The sequence below is a fragment of the Oncorhynchus kisutch genome, linkage group LG10, assembly GCF_002021735.2.
Source record: "Oncorhynchus kisutch isolate 150728-3 linkage group LG10, Okis_V2, whole genome shotgun sequence".
Classification (NCBI taxonomy): Eukaryota; Metazoa; Chordata; class Actinopteri; order Salmoniformes; family Salmonidae; genus Oncorhynchus; species Oncorhynchus kisutch.
The window spans coordinates 54,126,282-54,153,503 of NC_034183.2; the positions used below are offsets into that span (position 1 = coordinate 54,126,282).

The 27,222-nt window shown below is 44.9% G+C and overlaps 2 protein-coding genes across 8 annotated transcripts in view; one reads left to right on the top strand and one right to left on the bottom strand.

Moving 5' to 3' along the window:
• LOC109898426 (caveolae-associated protein 1) overlaps positions 1-1,959 on the bottom strand; it is a 28,933-nt gene extending 26,974 nt beyond the window's left edge. The window contains exons 1-2 of the mRNA XM_020493385.1: positions 1,731-1,959; positions 1,085-1,590 (exon numbers count right to left, since the gene is read on the bottom strand). Coding sequence (XP_020348974.1) covers positions 1,085-1,588 — 504 coding nt within the window. The 5' untranslated portion in view covers positions 1,589-1,590; positions 1,731-1,959. The remainder of the gene's footprint in view (positions 1-1,084; positions 1,591-1,730) is intronic.
• A 2,908-nt stretch (positions 1,960-4,867) lies between these two features.
• LOC109898427 (V-type proton ATPase 116 kDa subunit a) lies at positions 4,868-26,184 on the top strand. 7 transcript variants are annotated; one of them, XM_020493386.2, is made up of 22 exons: positions 5,014-5,180; positions 6,673-6,851; positions 8,752-8,830; positions 8,948-9,045; positions 9,149-9,289; positions 9,986-10,068; positions 11,126-11,252; positions 11,504-11,586; positions 11,718-11,811; positions 14,231-14,443; positions 15,509-15,659; positions 16,044-16,183; positions 16,668-16,837; positions 16,956-17,046; positions 17,178-17,296; positions 17,530-17,746; positions 17,886-17,993; positions 18,103-18,213; positions 19,864-19,881; positions 20,429-20,546; positions 20,673-20,844; positions 24,975-26,184. In XM_020493386.2, the coding sequence occupies exons 2-22, from the start codon at positions 6,735-6,737 to the stop codon at positions 25,066-25,068; spliced, it is 2,544 nt and encodes an 847-aa protein (XP_020348975.2). In that variant the 5' UTR covers positions 5,014-5,180; positions 6,673-6,734; the 3' UTR covers positions 25,069-26,184. The 7 variants fall into 7 exon arrangements, with proteins under 7 accessions (XP_020348979.2, XP_020348975.2, XP_020348976.2 ...); XM_020493387.2 differs by having other exon boundaries at positions 6,677-6,851; XM_020493388.2 differs by having other exon boundaries at positions 5,017-5,180; positions 9,149-9,277.
• The last annotated feature ends 1,038 nt before the right edge of the window (positions 26,185-27,222 follow it).

Sequence of the window (27,222 nt, forward strand, 5' to 3'; positions counted from 1 at the left end):
TAAATACCTCAGTGGTCTAAATACCTCACTGGTCTAAGTAACTCACTGGTCTAAATACCTCACGGTTCTAAATACCTCAGTGGGCTAAATACCTCACTGTTCTAAATACCTCACTGTTCTAAAAACCTCAGTGGTCTAAATACCTCACTGTTCTAAATACCTCACTGTTCTAAATACCTCAGTGGTCTAAATACCTCACCGGTCTAGATACCTCACTATTCTAAATACCTCAGTGGTCTAAATACCTCACTGGTCTAAGTAACTCACTGGTCTAAATACCTCACTGGTCAAAGTAACTCACAGGTCTAAATAGCTCACTGGTCTAAATACCTCCCCGGTCCTAAATAACTCACCGGACATGGAAAGCCTGAGGCCGAATAGTTTTGGCCAAGTATACCAGCTAGAGCAGTACCAGGGTAAACTCATCCCTGAGTGAGGAGCCACTCACTCTGGTGAGAGAACGTTAAAACAGTTGCTGTAACGTTATAATAAAGTTCAGAGTGTATTTCGCACCAGCTCATGATTTTCCCATGCATCATGGAGAATTCACCCAACCCTGTGGTGGAATCTAGTGGTCTTGTACAAGGTTTCTCCACCCCACATCTGAAGCAGCCTACTGCAACCCACTGCTACAATCTACCATACACAAGTGGCTGTGTATCCATCTTTTGATCCACTCAAACACTGATTCACTGCTAACACTTTCTAATAACTTTCATGGATAAGCATTACTAAACTACATATATGCTACCTTCATTTTATCACTCTGTTGCCGCAGAGAATTTTCCTGCGCAGCAGGAAATGAAAATTGTATTGTATTCAAGGTTTAAAAAGGCTTCTAAAGTTTGTCATTTCCACTTAAAAAATGTCAGACTTGATTTATCCTAACTAAAAAGGTATCAACCCCTCCAAAAATGTCCATGAATTCTAATTCATTTACTATTTCACATTTCCTGTTCCAGCAGGATTACTTTCCTGCTGTAGCAAACTGGTCAAATACAGATAGCACACCTGTATGCAGCCTGTCCTCAGAGCCTGTTGGTAAACATGTATGACCACACACCCCTCCGTTTTCCACTCTCACCTGGTATATGAGAACCTTGAAGTGCCGTCTCTTGAGCAGCTCGTTCTCGTTGCTCTCTAGCTTCTTGATCTGGCCCGCCTGCTTCTCCAGGTTGGTGCGGACCGTCTTCACGTTGACGCTGACCTTGCGCACCTTGCCCAGCATCTTGTTGACGGTGTTGGCCGTGTCAGTGTGGCTCTTGGACAGCTTGGCCAGCTCTCCCTGGATGCAAGAAACAGACTTCTCCATGTCCTGCTGTCTGGCCTCCAGCCCGTTCTGGGTCTGCTGGATCTGGTCCACCACCCCGATGATCTTGTCTAGCAGGGTCAGCACCATGACCCCGTTGACCTGCGCCTCACTCTTGGTGCCCGTGGCCAGCACCAGGTCCACTTCTTCTGAAATGTCGTCTTCATCGCTGTCGGTGGTGGGCTGGACCGCTGCGGCTACCAGGGACACCTCCTCGTCGTCGTCAGACACCTCGGTCAGAGCCACTCGCTCCTGCTGCAAGCCTGCTGGATCCGCCATGGCTGTCAAGTCCAAACACACACCGCTCAGCTCTCACGTTCACTCAGGATAAAAATAGACTACCGGGAGAACAAACTTTAAGGGGCCACCCTGACCAAAAGTCAAATCCAAATACTTTTCCTTTCTATGAAGGGACACTTACTCTTCCACTTCTTTGGAGCTTTTCCTCTTCCCACTTTCTAGGCTACTTGTCTTCTTGCTGTCTTTCTTTTCCTCCTTTTTCTCTTATTCTCAGTCCTCTCAGTCTCTCTCTCTCTCTCTCTGTCTTTGCGTCTACCCTGGGATGCTGGCCAACCAACGGGAGTGGAGCCTCTCACTGCTGAGGCATGTGTGCCCTGACTCAAATGACGGGACTCCCTGTGATACCACCCAGTCAAACTTTTCCTTTCCTACACCCGGCCCCCACTATACCCCACCCCACCCGCCACCCTGCTCCTGGGGCTCCACCCCCTTCCCCTGCCCAGCCTGAGGGTATAACAACCACAAGCTCCTGTCTCCACCCCTAGTGGTTGGGCAGAGCCTGGCAGACCCCGCCCCCATGGTAGGGACTTTCAGAGGGGAGGCAGGGGAAGGAGCCAAACATGCACACAATGGCACAAACCGGCACAGATTAAGTGCAAAGTTTGAAGCTCCAGTCACTTGCGTAATTCATTTAATCAAATCTGTCATTTCAAATATCATACCACATGGTTTAGTCAGAATAGAGTTTTGGCTAGACATGTTCTATAACTGGGAATAGAGCCCGACAGTGGAGGTGTCATAATACCCATAAAACCTAGCGGGCTGTGTTTTGTGTAGGCGTACCCTGGCGTGACGTTTTGATAGCCATATAAATCTCTCGGACAAGGTGAATGTATCAATATATTCTATTTACTCTCAGATTTGAAAATGGTAATTAGTATCAAAGTGGACATCATGCAAGACTACAAATCCCTGCAAGCTCCTGCACGTCATCTCTAGCAGACCTCTTTGCTAACAGGTATTGTGTCAATTTAAAACTTGCACAAGACAGTTCACAGAATTGTCAATATAAATACATTTTGCCAATTTATTCATTTTTAAAACTGCATTGTTGGTTAGGGGCTTGTATGTAAGCATTTCACTGTAAGGTCTACACCTGTTGTATTCGGCGCATGTGACTAAAACAATTTGATTTGATTCGATTTTATCTGCTATATTTGTCCAAGTGTTATTTATGTTTCTGCTGTAGGCGGTGGTAGACACATCAAACAGACCTCACTTGAATATCGTATCCTTATAGAAATCTACTTGTAAAGCAATGTGGACTCTCTTTTTTGGGATGCTACATGTCTTGCATAAAGAGGAAGATGTATGGTGATTTATGCTTTTTTTTTTTTATCGCCAGCAGAGGGCATATTGTCTTCATGGGCCCTCCACATTGTGTATTTGTACAATGTCATTTTTCAGCAATCAATTCCAATGACAGTAAGCTAACACATTCTTGCCAGGTGAATACTAGTCAGTCACTCAACTCTACATTCATGGCCATTCCTGTTTCCAAATATACATTTTCTTCATTACAGGGTCCGTAGTACATTTTTTTGACCAGTCACACTTAGGCAGGCCAGTAATCTCACATGTACGGGCACACCGGAGACCAACTTACTCACACAGGACAGGCCCATCTACACACACTAGCAACAAGCTGTTGAAAGAGAAAAGGAAATATGCCAGTATAATAAGTGCACTTATTCAATTGAGGGCCACATCACAATCACAGACACTACTAGGTGTTGGTATAGTTGCCCCCCAGAGCTATATATTTAGAATAAATACATAGCTCTGTTTGCCCCAAACCTCTGCTTCATGGTCAGACACAATGCCTTCATAATAATTGTTTGGTCACTGGCCTACACACGATACCGCATAATGTAGGATGATGTTTTTAGAAATGTCTACAAATGAATGAAAAATTAAAAGCTGAAATGTCTTGAGTCAATAAGTATTCAACCCCTTTGTTATGGCATGCCTAAATAAGTAAAAATGGGCTTAACAAGTGACATAATAAGTTGCATGGACTCACTCTGTGTGCAATAATAGGGTTTACACGATTTCTGAAGGACTACCTCATCATCTCTGAACCCCACACGTACAATTATCTGTAAGGTCCCTCAGCCAAGCAGTGAATTTCAAACGTAGATTCAACCACAAAGGACCAGGGAACTTTTCCAATGCTTTGCAAAGAAGGGAACCTATTGGTAGATGGGTAAAACAAAGAAGAAAGTAATTGACTATCCCTTTGAGCATGGTGAAGTTATTAATTACACTTTGGATGGTGTATCAATACACCCAGTCACTACACAAATACAGGCATCTCTCCTAACTCAGGGATTTCACCATGAGACCGATGGTGACTTTCAAACAGTTACAGAGTTGAATGGCTGTGATGGGAGGAAACTGAGGATGGATCAACAACATTGTAGTTACTCCACAATACTAACCTAATATTCCAAAACACGCATCCTGTTTGCAATAAGGCACTGAAGTAAAATTGGAAAACACATTTCTAAAACAATACACGTTTTGTCCTGAATACAAAGTGTTATGTTTGGGGCAAATCCAATACAACACCTTACTGAGTACCATTCTACAAATTTTCAAGCATAGTGGTGGCTGCATCATGTTATGTGTATGCTTGCAATCGTTAAGGACTGGGGAGTTTTTCAGGATGAAAAAGAAATGGAATGGAATTAAGCACAGGCAAAATCCTAGAGGAAAACCTGTTTCAGTCTGCTTTCCACCAGACACTGGGAGATGAATTCACCTTTCAGCAGGACAATAAGCTAAAACACAAATCTACACAGGAGTTGCTTACCAAGAGTCAGTGAATTTTAGTGGTTGAGTTACAATTTTGACTTAAATCTACTTGAAAATCTATGGCAAGACCTGAAAATGGTTGTCAAGCAATGATCAACAACCAATTTGACAGAGCTTGACTGCATTTTTTAATTGCTGCCAAAGGTGCATTGACTCAGGGGTGTTCATACTTATGTAAATGAGATATTTCTGTATTCCATTTTCAAGAAATTAGCAAAAATATCTAAAAACATTTGTCATTATATGTTGTGTGTGTAGATGGAGGAGAAAATATGTGAGAAAATAAGTCGGGGGGGGGATACTTTCTGAAGTCAGTGTTATGTTTTATCCTTCCAATTTGGAGTTGACGCGTCTGCACCCAGATCTGTGGCTTGGGCAATTTTAATTGTCAGGTAGCATAGCGGTTTTAACAGAGTTGGGTCAGTAACTGAGGGTCGGTAGTTTGAATCCTCGAGCCAACTAAGTGAAAAATCTGTCATTGCGCCCTTGATCAGGGCACTTAACTCGAATTGCTCCTGTAAGTCGCACTGGATAAGAGCGTCTGCTAAAAAAGATTATGTGAATGCCAACAACTAGATATTATCTTCATATGAGTTGAGGGGTGCATCATCATGATCATCAATATTATGCAAAGGTGACGCGACGCGCATTAGCCAAGCCTCTGATCAGCTGATATTTCGTTGAGGGCTGTGTGTGGAACAGCGTTGGAAACTGGGAGCCGGGAGCGGAAGACTCGTTGCTAGCTACAACAATAGTAAGAAATTGATGGTTTGGTGACAGTATTCGCTGTTCAATACCAGCATTGTTTCCAAAATATGTTTTTCCCCACCCCCTGTAGCTAGTAAATCAAACGTTACGGATGATTCGGTAACATCCACCTCACTGTGTAGCTCGCTAAAGTTATCCGGTTACCGTAGCTAGGTTTTAATTTGCTACGATTTAAGATGAGCTAGATTTCTGTCAAATAACCTGAGTGTCAGTTGAGGAAAAACGTTAGCTAGTCATTTTGTACTGTAATATAACGTAGCTTTTTTTGCTGAACAATGTTAGCCAGCGTACATTACCAGAACGTTTGAGGTCCAACAAGTGCTTCTCCTGCGCCCTGGCTAACTAGCTAGCTTGCTAGTAAGGTTTGTTAGCTAGTTAGCTAAATTAGCCAGTGGTGGAATTAATTGTCAGTTCATATCGGCTTTGCATCGATATACGCGGACAATTAATTGTACCGCTGGCTTCCGAAATTAAATTTTGAACGAACTGCTTTGTTCTTATGTAACGTTAACGAGTAACTAACGTTAGTGTTTGTGTGTTTTGACAGCTGATCAGACTCACTGCCTAACTCGAGGTGTCGAGGATGCGGACAAAAAAAATGGTCACGCAGATATGCTGAACAAGCAGTGACCCTACTAAAGAGATCCTCTTGCATGGACTTTAACGATATATTTTGCTAAATGTATCCCACTTGTTCGACCGTTGTAGTTGGCGTTAATATTGACGATTTAATCCTGCTTGACTGTTAAATCAGATCACATGATGCGGCTTAATCCATAGCTAGCTAAACCTGTTATGGCACTCGAGGCATTTGCACTTCAAGAACATATGAATATGTGTGTTGAACTTACTTCTAATGAATATAGTGTGAACCTGTTGTCTGTCCTGAGTCAGTTTGGTCAGTTTGCACCCTAGACTGAGAAACTCAAAGGCTTGGCTAGAAATGCTGTAATTGATTGTACAAGATGAGCCTATTATGAGATGAAACTAAATGAGGATTGTACTGGCACATGTGATGATACTTTGACATGTATTATGGTTCTTGAAGAGTGTCTCCCCAGTTTCATGACAAAATAATGACTAATGAGCCAAACTGAATTCCTTCAACGATTATTGGGGCTAGATGTCAGATTCTTTCAGTCTCATGCCTGCTTCTGGCTCAAGTATAAACTATCACATCACTAATACAGAATGTTCATTACTGCTGTACAATTAGGGTCATCCTTACAACACACACATTAGAAGAGGGTGCAGGCCTATGCCAATATCTTTTTCTCTGAAATGACACTTCAAATAAAGAAGGTAAGGCTATTATAGTGTGAAAGGAAACAACAAAAGGGAACTCAGTGTAGGCAATGTAGGCCCATGTATTCTCAGTTGGCTGTCTTTTTGACAACATTGGAGGCTCATCCCTTCTGGTGGAACTCAGCTTCTCCTGTTTACTGTGCAGGTGACGTGTTCAATCATTTTGTCCCTAGCTAGATATCCAGGAGGATCCCATTGATCGCTGTGCTGAGCAGGTGCACCACACTACGCCATCATGGGGGAACTCTTCAGAAGTGAGGAGATGACCCTGGCCCAGCTCTACCTCCAATCAGAGTCTGCCTACTGCTGCGTCAGCGAATTGGGAGAGATCGGAATGGTGCAATTCCGTGATGTGAGTCGTCGCGGCTTCTCTTCTTCCATTCCTCGTGATGCTCTCTCTAGAGCTAGACCCTGTGCTTATTGTCTCTCCTTTCCTATTTTGAGTGCTATTCTGTCTGTCAATCCATCTTCAGGCTATGTAGGTCTAGAGCAGTGTAATGTATGGCTCTTAACAAAGGACACACTCAGGAAGGAGGTAGATGAATATGGTAGTCTGTTGTAGTAACATTGAATCAGTCAGAAGGTTGTGAAAGAACATACCTTGGCGTCTGCAACATTTTCATTATGTGCACATAGCTGACCCTTTAGGCTGCGCATGGGAAAGCTCACACGTGCCATCCCTCCAGGGATCATATGGCGTGAGGGAAAACTAAGGCAGTGTTTCCCGTATTCGTTTAGTAGCTGTGTGCCGGCGCTGCTAAATTGTTGCCTCTCCATTTTATTATTATACATTTTTGGGATTTCATAATGTTTTCATTTTGAATATGAATGACTGAAACCTTGAAGAAGTATGTAGGAAATACAATGGACCTAAACATTTATTTTTATAAGATCATCTTTGAGAACTAACAATCACCAAAATAAAAATGACAGTTGTAGAATTTCCAAGAAGAAGAGAACAAATTGATTTAGTTTTTGAATCACTCAGATAGCATAAGAACACTGCAAAATGTGTAGAATTGCAGGAAAAAAATTTTTGCCAAGAGGGCCTCAAATGTTCCGTTGGAGATCGCGCTATTGACCACGTCCACACTCGCCACCTAAGCCCCATTTTGTTCCAGAAAAAACCCTGAAGTTACAATGTACACCGAGTGTACAAAACATTAGGAACACCTTCCTAATATTGAGTTGCGCCCCATTTTACCCTCTGAACAGCCTCAATTCGTTGGGGGCATGGACTCTACAAGGTGTTAAGTGTTCCACAGGGATGCTGGGCGATGTTGAATCCAATGCGTCCCACAGTTGTGTGAATTTGGCTGGATGTCCTTTGGGTGGTGGACCATACACGGCGCTTACTACCATACCCCGTTCAAAGGCACTTCAATCTTTTGTCTTGCCAATTCAACCTCTGAATTGCGCACATACACAGTCCATAGTCAATTGTCCCTACTTTAGCCTGTCTCTTCCACTTAATCTCTACACTGATTGAAGTGGATTTAACAGGTGGCATCAATAAGGGATCATAGCTTTCTGTGATGGAAAGAGCAGGTGATCCTAATGTTTTGTACACTCAGTGTATATTTGACTCATTGAGTCTTTGGTGTTTTTCAATTAGGTAAATACAGATGGGCAATGCCATGTTTCAGCCAATGTATTTGAAGCTGCTATGCTGTGTCAGTTAGGCTATATTGCTTTTAAAGGGAAACTTATATTTCAGATCGTGTTAACATAATTTAACTTTAATGCATTTTGCCGTAGAATGTTTTATTTTTTAAAGTCACCAGAAGTGAATTTCTCAGTCGTTCTCCCTGAAACTCACTGGTGTGCATTCCCCCCAGACTGCCCCAGCATAAGGACATTCTCCCCATCCCCCACACCAACTTTGCCACACGTTCTGAAAAAGATCCCAGGGGAAACACTGAAAGGGACTAGCTGTTGTACCCAGTATGATGTTATTATACCCTTTATTTGGTTGTATTGCCTCTCATCATTCACAAGACCAAATGATAGCTAACTGGTGTCCGCACTGTTTTCAGAAGATATTAGTAGTGCTGTTTACGCTCTGAGCTTTCTGGATAAGTTATTGCATTTTTATAGAAGTAGCCTAAGCTACAATTTCTTTGAATGCATCTTAGTGTTACAAGACCATGTTTGTCTCTAATTGTATATGACAGATAATGGCAAATGGATTGAAGGCATTTTTATCCCTGCGATGGCAAAGGTTTTGAATAGTTTGCATGTTTGCATTTCAGTTGAACCCAGACGTGAACGTGTTTCAGCGCAAGTTTGTCAACGAAGTGCGTCGATGCGAGGAGATGGACCGCAAGCTTCGTGAGTGAGCTCAAGCATTTAACCCATTGCTTCACTCATTATACTCCCCCATATTTACAACAGTATCACTGCTATTAGTTATCCCTACTCAGACCCAGTCACCTCGCTCTCTCACAGGGTTTGTGGAGAAGGAGATCAAGAAAGCCAACATTCCAATGGTGGACACGGGAGAGAACCCAGAGGTCCCCCTCCCTAGGGACATGATTGACCTGGAGGTAGCTTCACTCCGTTCTCACTAAGAATCCACTCTGGTTACAAAGTGCTCAACTCACCATGTCCCCAGCTCACTAACTCCCCCATCACCCTGTGTCTCTATAGGCCACTTTTGAGAAGCTGGAGAATGAGCTGAAGGAGATCAACACCAACCAGGAGGCCCTGAAGAAGAACTTCCTAGAGTTGACGGAGCTCAAGCACATCCTGCGCCGCACCCAGCAATTCTTCGACGAGGTCAACTCCACTGTACACAAACCAATTCACTATATATTCACAGCGTTTCTGTGCCTGCCTTATTGACTAGGCCCCGTGAGGACTTCATAATGGATCATAGGATTATGTTAACTTAGTATGGGTCAGATGTCTGCATCCTGTGTACAGTATATGGTAGCATAAGGCTTGTGTATTTATAACGGCTAGGTAATTACAACCCCAGACCAGTTATTCAAGTTTAATGATGCAACTAGGTTACATAGCAGAGTGATACGCCATACACAGATAGTCATTCGCATATGACGGAGACGAGACTACCTGCTGTCTGTACCTTTGACCTGCATCAAATCCACTCCACTGAGTTTGTAAGCAAAGCTACTTGAACTTAGAATGTTATCGCCTATTTTACAAGCGCTTATGAGGTTGCATGGGGGTAAATCATTCAGCTGAATGTGTAGCCTTTTTTGCCAATCATTTACTGTTCATATAAACCCCAGCTTGCTGTTTACTATGTTTTATGAAGAGCCTGGCCTGTGTTCAATATCATGCTCCTGCCCAGAACTCAAGCCACTGATCTCACACCTTCCCAGGGTGTAAATAGTTCCCCCAACAAAGCAAGCCAGTTCCTGAAAACAGGGATGCATTTCTGAATGTGCTATCATATGTCTAATTGGCTGAAAATCTCTTGGTCTACATGTAATGGTTGTCGTTCTCTTCACCCCGCTGCAGATGGAGGACCCCAACCTGCTGGAGGAGTCGTCTACCCTGATGGATCCCTCTGAAGCAGGGACCCGCGCTCCTCTCAGACTGGGGTGAGTCTGAGTCCTTGGTCCACTCTATTAAGGATGGGTTAGCCATCTCCTCAAGACTTAAAGGTCAATGAAAAGACTGTCATTACGTTAAACCATCGGTTCTTCCTGGAGGTGGAGTCGGGTCAGTGTAACACCTAACTGGCTTGGCTCACACTAGCTCAGGCTGTCAGATTAGTCGGGCCACTGAGGTCACTTGACGGAGTGTGTGTGGCGGTGCTCTGTGTCACTCTGCGTATTGTCCCTAAGCTGACAGCCCACATGCTCTGTCAGTATCGGTGGACAATTGTTTCCTAATTACTTTTAATGGTTGGTAAGAGGCCAGTACTGCTACTACTACAGGTGCTACCACTCTCACCTGTTGCCTGGCAGTAAGATGTAGCTCTGTTTATCAGGGTTCTGTCTTCAGTAGTGGAGAGAGTGAGCAGATAGGCAAATCACAGACTGATGATAAGCAGTTCACAGAGCATGCAGGTTGTAATCTATTTGCAGACAGAGACAAAGAAAAGAGATTTGATTAAATGTCATAATGAGTTAGCAAATCGGGGACTATTTCAACAGAAAATGGGGTGAAAAAATCAGTCAGAAAACCGTAACTAAAATAGCTCAATACTGTGGATGTGGCAAAGCTTAGTGCTCATTTGGTAATGGATTGCTTTGTACGGATGTAGTGCCCCAAGGCCCTAGGGCTTCCCATCTGATGTCGGTTTGATGCTCCTCCGTGGCTTTTGCAGCGGTTGAGCAACATGTGAGCTGTGATCCATGCCCTCATCAGCTCCCATTCCTATGTCCACCCTTATCCAGAGAGGATGCTTTCATCAGCAGTGCTCCCATCACCAGTGTGGACAAACAAAATCAATGACGTCTGTCCTTATGTGCCCGGGTTTCATTCTGTAATGCCATTACATTACGGACTGATCTTGGACCAGCTCCAACTTGAGCTGCCATTTAGGGAACTAACTTATTGCAAATATCAAACACCTTATTTTGAGGTGAGGGATATACGTTTGGTAGCTATTCTGCTGTAAGTGCTGATCCATGCCTTATCGTCTTCCTGTAGGTTTGTTGCCGGGGTGATCAGCAGGGAGCGCATTCCTACGTTTGAGAGGATGCTGTGGAGGGTTTGCCGTGGCAACGTGTTCCTGAGGCAGGCAGACATTGAAGACTCACTGGAGGACCCTGCCACGGTCAGTAACTATTCACTGATACTAGTATAATCATCTGGAGGACTTAGGGGAACAAAAACTGTGCAGGAGTTTGTGTGACCTATTCAGTGGGGTACTGTTGTACCATGACCGCGTGGTGGCATTGTGTGATTGTCATATGAGTGGCATTGATGTCCTTATTCATGCTACCTCATCCATACACTTTAGTATCACTATCAGGCAAGGTTTTGTCTCCTCTTCACTTAACTCATGTTGATATGTTTCCCCTACAGGGTGACCAGGTCTATAAGTCTGTCTTCATCATATTCTTCCAAGGAGATCAGCTGAAGACTCGGGTTAAGAAGATATGTGAAGGGTAAGGGGCTATGATTGGTTGAGAAATTCAAGAAAACACTAACTAATCTAGACAGAGGAATGTTGTAATTGGTTTTCTGTTCCGCTCCAGGCACTCTGGTTTGACCAACCCCTCTCTCCTTCACCTCTCAGGTTCCGAGCGTCACTGTACCCCTGTCCAGAGACCCCCCAGGAGAGGAAGGAGATGGCTGCAGGGGTGGCCACCCGTATCGATGACCTGCAGATGGTACGACCTGCCTGGCCTATTGTAACACAGACAGCCAAAACTAACAGATCATGTTTTGTTACATAAATTAAATTTGACAGATCCTTACATTTTTCAAGTGAATTAGCCTTTCAATATTTCATTTTTTTTTCATTGTGAACTTGATCTGGGCTCTATCATGGCTTCTGATCAACGTTCTGTTTTCCCTGCAACTGTATACTCAGCTGCCAGAGGCTGTGGTGGACAGGAGTGGTAGGTAACCACATGAGGTATGTGGCTAGCTCAAAGGTGCTTTTAGTCATTCGTTTGAGGAATGAAACCTTCTTTCTATTGTTCAACATGACATTAGTCATCTTTTGATGTGCTTTTTGGATGGACCTTCACTTAACTAACGTTAGACTTTTTGCTAACGCAATGTCCGCGGAAGTTGCAGTTCCTCTTTCTGCCATTTCCTTTGTACTGAGCCGTCAAAGCCCTCAACCAAATTATGATGAAGTGGAGGGAAAGACTGATACCAGATTAGTTCCCCCAGTAGTGTTGCCGTAATAGAGAAAATATCTATCACACGAGACCACAGAGGAGATGTTTGTTGATCACATTAGGGAGGCCTTCAAATTGAGTTAACTTCTGTCTGTTTGCAGTGTTCATATCTCAAACGTGCTGGCTTCAGTTTCTGACTCACTCAACCTCTTCGGCGGTAGTGGGCATCAGCATCAATGGGCTGGGTGTGAAAAAGTTACAGGGAGAGGTCACAAACGGTTGTCACATGAGGTGGCTGAACTGGATCTGCCTCTGCCAGTGGATATACTCTCCTGCCTACACACACACACACACTGGCCTGGCTTTGGGAGAGGACCTCTAAACCTGGCACAGTGACTCACCGCTCTAAAACGGGGCAAAAACAGGCACGGGACAGGGAGTAAAGGCCAACACACACACACCACCTCTTTGGTATTATAATCCAGTGTCTAACACCCTGTCTCCTTGTGCCAACTGTGTCTGGTGACCCAGGAACAATGCCTGTCTCAGTGTTTTCTGGTTTTTGTAGCTGTTGAGCAACATGTGAGCTGTGGTCTTTAGAAGTCCAGGCCACACAGACAGTACTTTAGTTTAGCCTTCCGTGGAACAGCAGCAGTGTATGGTGCAACACCTTCCCTATACTAAGAGAAACTCAATACTCCCTCTGGGAATACACACTTCTGTTGTTGTTGTTCTGCTCCAAAGCCCTACGTAGTCTGGTGGCGCAGATGGTTTGCACTTGGATGGACAGGAGGCATCCTTTCCTTGTTTGGCTAGGAGGAACCCTCGCTCGCCTCGCATATAGGAAACCAGCTGATCATCAGGGTGGCTTACACTGAGTTCAGCCAATTAGCCACCCACACTCCCATAGTGACCACATTTACTACTCACATTCGCAGGAATGGGCTTAGCTTGAAGTTTAAAAAAATAGTCACTCACATACCACTTCTCTCTGATAGATAGACGCCCAGTGGTGTGTGTGTGTGTTTCAGTGGTGTGTGTTGAGTCTCTGTGGTTCAGGATCAGTTCAGCCCCCAGTGTGGACGGAGAGCGCAAGAGACTATGAATTACGTTTGTCAGGCCGCCTGTCTGCCAGAAATGTTAACATCCTCTCATTGCCAGTAAGTGCCTGGGAATGCTTGCCTCGCTGTTTGAGGGGCCACTGTTTTGCCCGTCGCTACGGGGGCGGGATAGTCGTCGTCAGGAGAGGAGGGTGGAGGGGAAATGCCCGGCCCGCTAGTTTGGGAGTGAACAGTGTGTGTGTGTGGGCGTGAGAAGGTCTCGACAACGTGGGCAAGAGTGGGTGTAGGGTAGCGGCATGTTAGCAATCCGCTGATCATAAGACATTAACTTGATATGAGTCAGTGCTGTATACCTGAGAACGCCTCCGCCTTACGGGAAACCCTGCTACGCTGGGTCTGATATAACCCCTTATCAAACTTGATCACAGTGCACACTGTCCAGCAAAGCCTTCTATTAATGTGAACCACCTCCACAAATAAGAAGGGGAACCTGATTCATTGTAACAGCACATGCTGTTCTGGACATGTAGGGAAGGCACACTATGCAGACAGTTCAATGCCACTCCCCACACTATTCTAGCGTTGAGTGGAAACTACTAGAGGATTGTCCTGATGCCACAGTCTCCGGCCGTGGCCTGCATCTGTTAGTTTTCCATTTGAGGTCGGTTTAGTTAGGCATATACCTTTTCTTTTTTTTATAAATGCGGAGTGCGAGGGTGTTAATTGAGAACTGCCTGCAAACTTTGTTCATGTTTCTGACAGACTGTAGACTGTCTAGGACGGAGCACCTGAGCTAGTTATACACAGCTTGATATGTTCTGTACCCAGCCACGCAAGGTTTCAACTACAGTCGCGTCTTGTCTTCATATCTCAAACCCTGATCTCCCTCCCCGCTGCAGGTGCTGAACCAGACGGAGGACCACAGACAGCGGGTCCTGCAGGCTGCAGCCAAGACCGTCAGGGTGTGGTTCATCAAGGTGAGGAAGATGAAGGCCGTCTACCACACCCTGAACCTGTGCAACATCGATGTCACCCAGAAGTGTCTGATCGCCGAGGTGTGGTGCCCCGTGTCAGACATGGACTCAATCCAGTTCGCCCTGCGGAGAGGCACGGTGAGTCGAGAGGACGCCCGTCTCGACTAGAGGCATTGGGGAGGTACAGGAAGTTTTAAGTTGCGTCCCAAATAGCACCCTATTACCTTTTTAGTGTCCATAGGGCTCTGGTAAAAAATAGTGGGAATAGATTCATTCCATATCTATTTAATGGGACATTTCTATCATACTGTTTAGGTCAGGTTCATTGACGGAAGACACCGTAGCATTAAGAACCAGTGAGCTTCAAAGGCACCAGTTAACCCAGCTTTGAGGCCATTATGCCTGGACTCTGCTAGTCCGTTAAGTCATAACAGATCCAAACTGAGAGACGGTGCTAACAGGGTGTGGAGAGGCACTGCGTGAGTGCTGGGTATGTGAGGATTTTACGCATATCATGGGGCTAGATTCCAGCGGTATCAGGACGTCATTCTGTTCTGTAGTCCTGTTCTGTAGTCCTGTTCATGCCAGTAAGGGCTTAACCCTGTCACGCACAGCTTTCAGTCTCCATGCTTCAGTTATCCCACCAGGCTATTTTTACCCCACATGTCTCGTTGAGAAACACAGGGACATACTGCCCTCAATACCCACAACGATTCTGCTTCTATCTCAGCCATCGAACCATCCCTTGGACAAGCTGTTGTCTTTCACACACAGCAGGCATGGGAGATCAGATGGTGCATGGTGTATGATGGATTCCTCTCCAAACCAGCTGTGCAAATGAATGTCATATTAATCTGATTTATTGAAGACGTTGTTGTAGATCTTTGTGAGTGATGGAGGTATGGAAGGTCCCAGTGCCCAGTCTACAGACTAATGGGGAAAGCAGGAGGATTCCTCTCATTCCTGAGTGCTGAGGAGATCCCAGGCCAGCTGACAGTCAGACTCTGGCTGGAACAACACAACATCCCTTTGTTAGACACATTCATGGGAGATTGAGCTTGCAGGGCAACTCCTGCTGTTCTCAATGCCTTGTAGGGCTGAATACCTCAACTCCCTGTAGAGGTTAACTGAGTGGTATTGTTGTGTCCTCCTGACCATCCTCTGAGTGTGTTTCTCTAGCCGTCTTTCTGTCTTGGTCTCCAGGAGAAGAGTGGTTCCACCGTCCCCTCCATCCTCAACAGGATGCAGACCAAGCAGACCCCGCCCACCTTCAACAAGACCAACAAGTTCACCTCGGGCTTCCAGAACATCGTAGACGCCTACGGTATCGGCAACTACCGCGAGATGAACCCAGGTAACCACATCTGACACCACCAACCTCGTCTCTCTGTGTCTGTCGCTCTCTCCATCATTCAACTACCTATTGTTCAAATGATAGGCATTGTTTCATGTACCTCACTAGGCAGCAGACTTTTATTTTGTAGGGATCTCATAACTCACATAATGTCTATGTATCCAGCTGGCTAGATCACTGAGCCAAAGCAGGTGATAAATGTTCACCCCCGGTGCCAAGTCTATTTCCCCCATTATCACCCCATCACTGTCGATCATGCTGTGTTGTGTATCACTGTCGATCATGCTGTGTTGTGTATCACTGGTACGTGTGTCGGTGTGAGCTTGGGTTGGCTCACTCTCCCATTCCTCGATGTGTACGCTCATGAGTCCTCACTGTCCCCAGCCCCATACACCATCATCACCTTCCCCTTCCTATTCGCTGTCATGTTTGGGGACCTGGGCCACGGGGTGCTCATGACCTGCGCTGCCCTCTACCTGGTCCTGAGAGAGAGCCGCCTGGTCGCCCAGAAGAACGACAACGAGGTAGGGAGATCACTACCCCTGCCATCAGCCCATCAGCTCCATCCCTCACAGCCTCTAGCTCCATTACTGGGAACTAAACAGGGCTTGGTTACCTCTCTGCTTTAGACAAAATCTATGGTGGCCCTAACACTGTAGTGGCATCATGATGGCCAGTTTAACTTTCAAGTTGGTGCTTTTTGAGTGTGAATAAATAACCAAATCCTCTGGCTAAAACAAAATGTAACTGAGACCAGATTCTAACAGTGTAAAGTGTCACTTCTGGTCTGTGTGGCTGTTTGACGTGGTGCGCGTTCAGCAGGACGCAATATTTTGGAACGTTCAGATAAAAATTATTCTATGTAGAACAGACATGCCTCTGACATGTAGAATAAGGAATCACTTCGGCTCTATTCGTGTTCGTGTTTCTTCTGTCTGCAACGTTCTACGGTGTTTGGCAACGGAACGTGGCCATAGTTTGAAAGTGTCACTTCCTGTCTGTGTGTAGATGTTCAGCATGGTGTTTGCTGGGCGCTACATCATCCTACTGATGGGCGTCTTCTCGATCTACACCGGCATCATCTACAACGACTGCTTCTCCAAGTCCCTCAACCTGTTTGGCTCTGGCTGGAGCGTCAGGCCCATGTTCGACCCCCGCGCTAACAACCTCACCTGGTCGTAAGTATCCCCCCCCCTGTCTGTCTCATACCGTCTGTGGATTGGATTAGTTTACCTCCTCTACCTTGTTGGCAGTCCCCTCTGAAGGGATGATTCATGCCATGTTTGATGTTCTCAGGTTTCAGACACTTGATGAAAACAAGGTTTTACAGTTGGACCCTGCAGTAAGAGGAGTCTTTAATGGACCGTACCCCATTGGCATTGACCCAGTGAGTACTCCATCTCTGTGACAACAAGCTAAAGTCCCCTTACAATAAAGATGGATGGAAAAATTAAGTGTTATTTTGATTTCTATCATCCTGATTTCATTGTCTTATAACTGTTTGATGGTGTTCTTCAGATCTGGAACATCGCCACCAACAAGCTGACCTTCCTCAACTCCTTCAAGATGAAGATGTCAGTGATCCTGGGGGTCATTCACATGCTGTTTGGAGTGTCTCTCAGTCTCTTCAACCACCTGTGAGTCACGCTTAAGCTACAGTCCTTGTATATAGAGCACTGTCTATGAATTTGAAAGGGTTTATATTTCCCCATCCTTATCCCTCTGCTGTCTACCAAAACAAGTGGTGGGGTGATTTAATTTTTTAACATTTTTTTATCCCAGACTAACTTTAATTAGCAACCATGAAAGTTTGTTTCCTGTCTGTACAGGACTGGTTTATCCGATGGTAAACATGTCTTGTTTTCTGAAGGTATTTCAAGAAACCCCTGAACATCTACCTGGGCTTCATCCCAGAGATTGTGTTCATGGCCAGTCTGTTTGGCTACCTGGTCATCCTGGTCTTCTATAAGTGGTTGGCCTACGACGCTCACACCTCCAGAAATGCTCCCAGTCTTCTCATCGCCTTCATCAACATGTTCCTGTTCAACTATAACGACCCCACCAACCAACCCCTCTACAGAGGACAGGTGATCATTCCATCCATCCTTTCATCTGTCAATCTGTCCTTTTTTAAATATTATTTTGTGCGAGCCATTTTATGGTGGGATAATGTGACGCCCCATACGCATCTAACATCCTTCGTTCTCTCGTCCTTCCCCTCCACAGATGGTTATTCAGACGCTGCTGGTGTTGATAGCCCTGGCGTGTGTTCCCTGTATGTTGATAGTGAAAACCCTGGTTCTGCGGCGACAGTACCTCTGGAAGAAGAACTTGGTACTGTAATAACATCTACACACACACATACATTTGTTCCATTGGGATCTGGAGTGTAGTTTGTCACCCCAGCAATAACCCCTGTCGTCCTCTTTGTCTGTTCCTCCAGGGCACCCAGAACTTTGGGGGGATCCGGGTGGGAAACGGCCCCACGGAGGACCAGGCTGAGATCATTCAGCATGACCAGCTCTCCCAGCACTCGGAGAACGACGAGCATGAGGTGAGACCAGGATGCCTCCACTCTGTTAGCCTAGCATATACGATGTTGGCCCAAGACTTAATAGAGGATCCCATTGGACACTGCTGTCGGCCATATGATCCAGACCTAGTCCAGATGGAATAACCTTGAATAATGAAGCCATCAGCCACACATGGAAACCCAACCCATTTACTTTACATTACCAGAGCTCTCATATTCCCTGCTTCACTAACAGCAGCATAGAATATGTATTCATTATAGAAGTGGGATCTGGTAGGAGCAAATGTAACAGACCACAAAGCTAATCCAGCAGCTCTTATTATGCAACATGTGCTTTATTGTAATACCTACAAAAATGTCATTTTTACATTTTTAGAGTTGATTCAGTGGGACTCCCTCGCCTTTTCAGGAGAGTCTGATTAACATATGAAATGATACAACAGGCTCCTGTGAACCTCTAACCAGACAAGCTGTCAGTTTGTTTCTGTAGCTCTCAGGAATCGGTTATGGCTGTTTACAGACAGTTTGCTCTTTTATGGTTCCAGGACCCAGGCTTTATAGAGCAGCTTTCAAAGCGCCTCACACAGATTCCTACCCTCTCTCATTGTTGACCTTTTGAAGTGGAGAGGAATTTGATTTGATCGGAGGTTACTTTATGTAGCAATGTTAGTCTCTACAGTCCGTGCCACTATAAACTCTTTGGCCTTGGACGAGAAGAGAGCTCTACGTGATTCAGTGGACGGGGCTGTGCTGGAACAAATCTTTTAATTCTAGTATGTTGTATTAATTTCCAAGACGTTTTTAGAGCCGTGTCACATCGCATGTTGATAATGTGAGCTCTGGCTCATGTATCACCATGCAATCCGCTTCGAGCCATTTATTAATGGCATAGTGTGTGTTTTAGAGTTGTGCAGCTCCTCCCTCTGGCCTGCAGGTGTTCAGGCAGGCAGGGTGCTAAGGAACTAACAGTAAATATAGCATTTCTGTTTTAACATGGAGGAACTCATTTTAACAGGCCACCTTTACAGAATTATTGCCTATAAACTACTCGGGTCATCTGGTCAAGTATCCAAATTAGGCTGTGTTAATCCTCAGCGACAGAACTTAAGTAATTTGTGTTCAATTGGGAAGTACCGTCTTTGGTCTTGGTTATGGTAAATGGCTATACTACCGTTAACTAGGCTAAAGCTTTAGTTAGCTTTCTCCTAACCAGCCTCTCTGAATGGCTGAGCAGGGTGTAACCCAAACAGCCCAGTCCCACCTGCTGCCACTGTCAGAAGTGGGTCACCAACCCCATTGGTCACTACATTCTCCATCACTGTCTCCCTTAGCAACCACAGACACAAACACAACAACGATATGCCAAAGATATATCTGTAAATGTCACAGTAGAATGTTGTCACAGTACTAGGCATGCACAAATGCATGCTTTTGGAGGGATGGTGATGCTTCCCCTACATACCAGTGCCGTAATGTTTTTATGCAGCCCCTTAAGAAACGTTGTCAGTAGTTTTGATCCAGTGCCTGTGACGACTGCAACACCTAATTACCTTCTGTATATTATACATCTCCATTTCCCATGTTTTACTGTCATTGTTTTCTCCTGTTTCTCTCATCACTGTGTTCTGTTGTCCTGTCACTAACAAACCTAACTTGTCAATTGCTTTCAAGGCCCCCGAGGAGGAAGTGGTAAGCCAGGCACTCATGCCCCCACCCCATCCCCTTACCCAAAGCGCATGTCTTGCTAGTCTGTCTCTGAGCCTCCGCTTGTGTGTGTGATAGTGTGTATCTCTGTCCTGCATGTGTGTTCTGTCCCCTGAGGCTGTGTGGTCTGAGTTTTTGCTGTCTCTGGGTGTTCAAGGGATTCTTCTAACGCGCAGCCGCACACTGAGACTAGTAGTACTTCCTGTCTGCCACGATCATGAGGTGGTACTACCATTACCAGCATGGCATATCCTGCGCAGCTCCTCATTTGTCTGTTTCATGGGTTGTAAGGAAGGAGCTTCTTGGGAGACCTCTGCTACAGAGGTCTGACTAGTGGGTCAGGCTGCTGTTTCTGGAGCTGTTTTAATCTGGTGAATGTCTTCCTCAATGTGGTACCGTTTAGCCATGAACTTCACTGTCGTTAGAGATTGCCCCGGACCTCATTTGGACCGGTCTCCCGGTCCCTGTACTATTGTGTCCTTGTCACTGAGGGGTTTATACTGGATGTGTGTGCTCTCTCCCCCTCCTCCAGTTTAACTTTGGGGATGTGGCTGTGCACCAGGCCATCCACACCATAGAATACTGTCTGGGCTGCATCTCCAACACAGCTTCCTACCTACGCCTATGGGCCCTCAGCCTGGCCCACGCACGTGAGTACATAAACCTCATGTTCTCCCCTCTCGCTGCCTCTCTAACCTTTTTTTTTTTTTTTTTTTTCTCTTTGAAAGGGTACAGTAAAACAGTTGATTTCCTTCTCTTCCTCTGTGATCCGACAGAGCTGTCAGAGGTTCTGTGGACCATGGTGATGCACCTTGGCCTGTCCTCCAGGAGCTTTGGGGGTTTCGTCGCCTTGTCCATCATCTTCGGGGCCTTCGCCGTGCTCACTGTCTGCATCCTGCTCATCATGGAGGGCCTGTCTGCCTTCCTGCACGCACTCCGCCTGCACTGGTGAGAGACACTGCTCTCTTGCACATAGACAACATGTTTGTTCAGTCTGTGGATTCTCGAACTAAGGTCTCTAGAACCTTCCCTGCACTTAACAGCTGTTGGGCTGTTAGGGCTCCATCTTCTGCTAGTCTGGATTCTTCATTGACTTGGGTCAAATCCCGTTTTATTGGTCACATACACATGGTTAGCAGATGTTATTGTGAGTGTAGCGAAATGCTTATGCTTCTAGATCTGACAGTGCAGCAGAATCTAACGGGTAATATCTAACAATTACACAAAACAACCTAATACACACAATCTAGAAATGGGGGATAAGAATATATAAATATATGGATGATCAGTGACAGAGCGGCTAAGATGCAGTAGATAGAATAGTGTAGTATACTGTGTATGTGTGTGTATATATATATATATATATAATGTAATGCGAGATATGTAAACATTCTTAGTGGCATTATTAAAGTGACTAGTGCTCCAGTTATTAAAGTGGCCAATGATTTCAAGTCTCTAGGTAGGCAGCAGCCTCTCTGTGTTAGTGATGATGGCTGTTTAACAATCTGATGGCCTTGAGATAGAAGCTGTTTTTCAGTCTCTCGGTCCCAGCTTTGATGCACCTGTACTGACCTCGCCTTCTGGATGATAGCGGGGTGAACATGCAGTGGCTCGGTTGGTTGTTGTCCTTGAAGATCTTTTTGGCCTTCCTGTGACATCGGGTGGGCAGGTAGTTTGCCCACCGGTGATGCGTTGTGCAAACATCATTATCCTCTGGGGAGTTCTGTGGATGTGGGCGGTGGGTGACACAGCCCGACAGGATGCTCTCGATTGTGCATCTGTAATAGTTAGTGAGGGATTTTGGTGACAAACCACTTTTTTCCCCCTCCAGCCTCCTGAGGTTGAAGAGGCGCTGTTGCACCTTCTTCACCACGCTGTCTGCGTAAGTGGACCATTTCAGTTTGTCTGTGATGAGTCCACCGAGGAACTTATAACTTTCCACCTTCTCTGCTGTCCCATCGATGAGGATAGGGGGGGGTGCTCCCTCTGCTGTTTCCTGAAGTCCATGATCATCTCTTGTTTTGCTGACATTGAGAGGTTATTTTCCTGACACAACACTCTGAGGGCCCTCACCTCCTCCCTGTAGGCCATCTCGTCGTTGTTGGGAATCAAGCCTTCCACTGTAGTGTCGTCTGCAAACATGATGATTGCGTTGGAGGCGTGCATGGCCACGCAGTCATTTTATTATTTTTTTTATTTCACCTTTATTTAACCAGGTAGGCTAGTTGAGAACAAGTTCTCATTTGCAACTGTGACCTGGCCAAGATAAAGCATAGCAGTGTGAACAGACAACAGAGTTACACATGGAGTAAACAATTAATAAGTCAATAACACCGTAGAAAAAGTCTATATACATTGTGTGCAAAAGGCATGAGGAGGTAGGTGAATAATTACAATTTTGCAGATTAACACTGGAGTGATAAATGATCATGGGTGAACAGGGAGTACATGATGGGGTTGAGAACGCACTCTTGTGGGGCCCCAGTGTTGAGGATCAGCGAAGTGGAGATGTTTCCTACCTTCACCACCTGGGGGCTGCCTATCAGGAAGTCCAGGAACCCGTTGCACAGGGTTGGGGTCGAGACCCAGGGACTCGAGCTTAATGATGAGTTTGGAGGGTACTATGGTGTTTAATGCTGAGCTGTAGTCCATGAACAGCATTCTTACATAAATATTCCTCTTGTCCAGATAGGCTAGGACAGTGTGCAGAGTGATGGCGATTGCAATCATCTGTGGACCTATTGCGTCGGTAAGCAAATTGGAGTGGGTCTAGGGTGTCAGGTAGGGTGGAGGTGATATGATCCTTGACTAGTCTCTCAAAGTACTTCATGATGACAGAAGTGAATTGCTACGGGGCGATAGTCATTTAGCATTCTCTGAGGACACTGCTAGGGATGCCGGCTGGGCTTTGCGTTGGCCACGGAGAAGGAGAGCCCACGGTCCTTGGTAGCGGGCCACGTCGGTGGCACCTGTGTCCTCTCAAAGCGCACTAAGAAGACGCCCGCGACGGGGCTGGTTTTGTTTTTGTAATCCGCGATTGTCTGTAGACCCTGTAAAGGAAGGAGCATGTCTTCAATAGTTTCCTCTGTCAGGGGGCATGAAGATGTGGCAAAGCCCTGTAGCTCTCCCTGCTGGTGAAACTATGGTAACGGACGTTTTAGCTCTAGTTCCTCGGGGCCTCGTCTGAGCACTCAACCGTGTGTGTGTGTGTGTGTCTCAATGGAAACAGGGCGTGTCTCTCCGTCCCACTGGTATTAAGCAGACCGGTGCTACTGGGAGCTGTGGTTTTCCAGCTCTCACCTCCAGCTCTTTCCTGGCAAGGAACCTGGAATCTCTCTGCATCCCATAAAGCAGTGGAGGATTGTGTGTGTGAGATGCAGGCCATCATGGAGAAACGTCTGGTGTCTCAGAACAGCCCTGTTGACCTGGAAGTGATCATCCACTGGCACCCTCTCACAGCACTGACAGAGACCCTCATCACTGTATTTACCCAGCACATTGGAATCTAATGCTCCACTCTCACTGAAAGGCCCTTAGGACATGAGGCCTTCTAAATAACATTTATTATTTTTATTTTGCTTAGTGGCTGCTATCTAACACAGTTGTAAATGTGATTTTTGAACTGCCAAAGTAATGTCAGGTGTCTGTAAAATGTATAGCAGTAGTAAATGTTGATCTAGCTGTGGCCAACATGCATACGTACTCGCTCCTATTCCAAAACCGTCATTTGATCCAGCCAGAGAGATTCCTCCAGTAGCTGAGAGAGGAGTCATCCCTTAAACATTTCTTGGTCTATTTTAGATTCTGACATTTTTTACTTCAAACAAATACTGCCTCTGGATTTGAAAGGACACAATGACTGAAGTTAACGTGCAAACTGTTAGCTTTAATTTGAGGGTATTTTCATCCATATCAGGTGAAATGTTTTAGAAATTACAGTAATTTTTGTACACAGTCTCCCCCCCCCCCCCCCCCCCCCCCCCCCATTTTAGGGGACATGGGACATTCACTTGCGTATTAAAGTAGTCAAAAGTTTGGTATTTGGACCGATATTCCTAGTACGCAATGACTACATCAAGTTTGTGACTCTCCAAACTTGTTGGATGCATTTGCTGTTTGTTTTGGTTGTTTCAGATTATTTTGTGCCCAATAGAAATGAATGGTAAATATTGTTTTGTCATTTTGGAGTCGCTTTTATTGTAAGTAAGAACAGAATACGTTTCTAAACACTTCTCCATTAATGTGGATGCTACCATGATTACAGATAATCCTGAATAATGATGATTGCGAAAGTTAGATGCACAAATATCATACCCCCAAGACATGCGAGCCTCTCACCATTACAATAACAGGGTGAGGTTAGCATTTTGTGGAGGGTATGACATTTGTGTGCATCATTGCACACCAGCATTTTGGATTTGAAGACTCAAAACATTTGTCACTATCCCAATACTCCCAAATCAGTTTTCAGCCGAGGGAGTAATTATCATCTCCGATTCATAGAAACACACAGCCTGTCATTTTTCCTTTGTTGCCTTAAATGTTCTGAAGGACAGCAGTGCTAGTTGACCACATCAAATATAATGCCACTAGGTTTGACCTTTTCTTTGTAAGTGTATTCTAGTGAGATATTCTAGAGCCCCAGCCTACCCAGATGAACATCTACCTCCAGACGTAGGGAGGAATGACAAGCATGTCTGCTTCCTCCATTGAAAGGTTATCCAGCCGTTAGTTTGCAGGGAGGTTTTATAAATGGGAAGATGGAAAGAGGGTTGTGTTTCGCTTCTGATGCCCAGGCCTAGGTCCTACTGTGGGTGTGTGAAAGTGGGTTACACAGGGAGGTTGTGGAATGGAGACCAAGGGTCATCTCATCTTGCCATCATCTCTCTCTGGCTTTGGCGTGATACAATCATTAAGGGCTACCTATATTGCACCTCAAAGACACTCCAGTTTAAAGGGACTCCTCAGACTTATTTTCAGATGATTTTTGTAATTATGTCTGTGTAGCATTGATTTTTGCGTTTGATTCTTATTGAAATATGCCTTACATTAACTGTTGCCTCCCTTGTTCTCTCTAGGGTGGAATTCCAGAATAAGTTCTACATAGGCCAGGGCTTCAAGTTCCTCCCGTTCACCTTTGAAAGCATTCTGGAGGGAAGGTTTGAGGACTGAACACTGTCCTGACCACTGGCTCCTATAACCTCACTCTGTTCCTCTTGACAGCCAATGTGATGCTGGTGTAAGGTAGACTCCACCCACCCTGGGTGTTGCCATAGGAACCCATGTGATTAACTCTGAGCTCACTGGTCAGGATCTTGGGTAAAATAGCTCTTTCTGAAAATCTGAAGTTAATGACATCGGTATTTCACATCCTGGTGCCGTCATTGTTTTGTTTGTTCGATTAAATTATTGAATGTGTTTTTTTTGTTTGTTGTGAAACCTGTCCAATGATGTGTTTGAACCTCACTGTGAGAATTGCACTTCTGATCATTGTAAACGAGGACTAGCTTTCCGGTAGTCTAAATTGAGTTAATCTACAGATTGTCATTGATCCATTGATAAAGTCCATTGAAAATGAGAGAGAATGGCACCAGGCTCAGATCCAGTAAAGGAGATTACTGGAGGTCTTTAAGTGTGTTTGTTAGTTGTCACATTGCTGCTCATATTAATACACAAAACACATAGAAAACATGTTCACCCACACATTCTCTGAAGCAGGTAAAATCAGACTGACCTCTACTGTAAAAAAAAGTCTAAAGGGAATGAATTCTACCATACTACTACTACTACTACCATTCTACTCATGATAGTAGTTTCTTCTCTATGTGATGCAGTGAATTGAATCTCATGTATGAGAAGTAGATCTTGACACGCGTCCTGTAATTTTCTGCTGTTTTTGACCTGATGTGTTCTATACTGACGGCACTGTTTTGGACTACATATCTGTGATGTGCAGTGAACTATGGGTAACCTGTCATATTAATGTGGAGTATTTCAGAAGTGTAGAAAGTAGCTGGGTTTTTCTGTGATAATCTGTGACCTATGAGATTATTGGTCATTGTGTGTTTGATTTTGTTTTTGTTCCACACCTGTTGAATTAATTATTCACACTGTGACTGTAGGTCTGTGTAAGGGGAGAGGGAAGGACAGACCACACAACAGGAATATGTAAATGAGATCAGTGTATTGTCATAAATATGAGACGCCAACTAAATCTGTATAGGACGGTAGTAGCATTGAGAATCTGTCTGTGTTTGTCAATAAACGTGAAAGAGCTGGTTAAACAAACAGCTTATTGTAATTCTTCTGCCTGGGATTGGTGGAGGGTCATGTTGCATGTGAGCAGTTAAAACACTCAACCCAACACATTTACTTAAGGTGGTAAGATGCCATTAAGTGGATAATAGTTCATTGAATGCTGGCAACACACTTTTTGGGGGGAGGGGTATTATGGCAAACGCTGGTGGCATGCTTTCATACTCCATTCACAAACATCAAGGTCTACGCCTGTGCTAAAACTGTAACTTTGGCTATATGAATACAGGGATGACACAAGCCGAGGGCACTTTCTGGTGGTTCCTGAGTGTAGTGCAGGTATGGTTTTTCAGTATCTGTAGTTTCTCAGCAGTCCCCATGAGGGAGCTATTGGATTGGAGTTATCACTGGTCAATCAGCCAAACCCATTCTCACTGCAAACGCTTATTCACTTGAATCATTCTAGTAAGGTAAATGTTATTCAGTAGACAGTGCTCTGTTCTTCAGAACTAGGAAATAAACTTTATTTGCTCCGTAAGAAACATTTTCCTTGGCTGTCCTACCAGAATCCGATATGTGTAAAAAGGTCTTAGTAACATCAGCTAAAATGTCTCCGTGACACATCAATTATTTGAATGACCTGCTCTACATGTACTTTGTGGCTGGAATGGGATATCTTAAAGCTCCGTGCTAACAAGAATGAAATGAGTTCAGAAACGGCTGAGCACTTACTGTAGCACATCAAGGTACACTCATCCGCTCTCACATTATGGGTCTTTCTTATAGTAAAACCACTTTTCATTGCATAATGGATTGACCTGATTAAGACTTTATGGCAGGGGACTGTGTTATGATATTATTACTCCGAACATCTTAAGTGCACACTAGATATTTCTCCTGCTGCACAGCTAGCTCAGAGTCACATTGACCCTCTTATCCGGTGGAAGACAGCTTGAAAATAGAAGGCTCCCCCGCATCCCATAATTAAACCTGACCTGGTTTATCTCGAGGAATGATAACACAAGGGAAGGCATGTCGAGGGGCTCCTCAATTGATGTCTATGGGGTCTCT

What these genes read in the sequence shown, in the direction of transcription:
- LOC109898427 (XM_020493386.2), top strand. Translation starts at nt 6,735, where the DNA reads ATGGGGGAACTCTTCAGAAGTGAGGAGATGACCCTGGCCCAGCTCTAC. An exon ending in GAATGGTGCAATTCCGTGAT is followed by an intron (nt 6,852 to 8,751) that starts GTGAGTCGTCGC and finishes TTTGCATTTCAG; the next exon opens with TTGAACCCAGACGTGAACGT. An exon ending in CACGCACTCCGCCTGCACTG is followed by an intron (nt 20,845 to 24,974) that starts GTGAGAGACACT and finishes TGTTCTCTCTAG; the next exon opens with GGTGGAATTCCAGAATAAGT.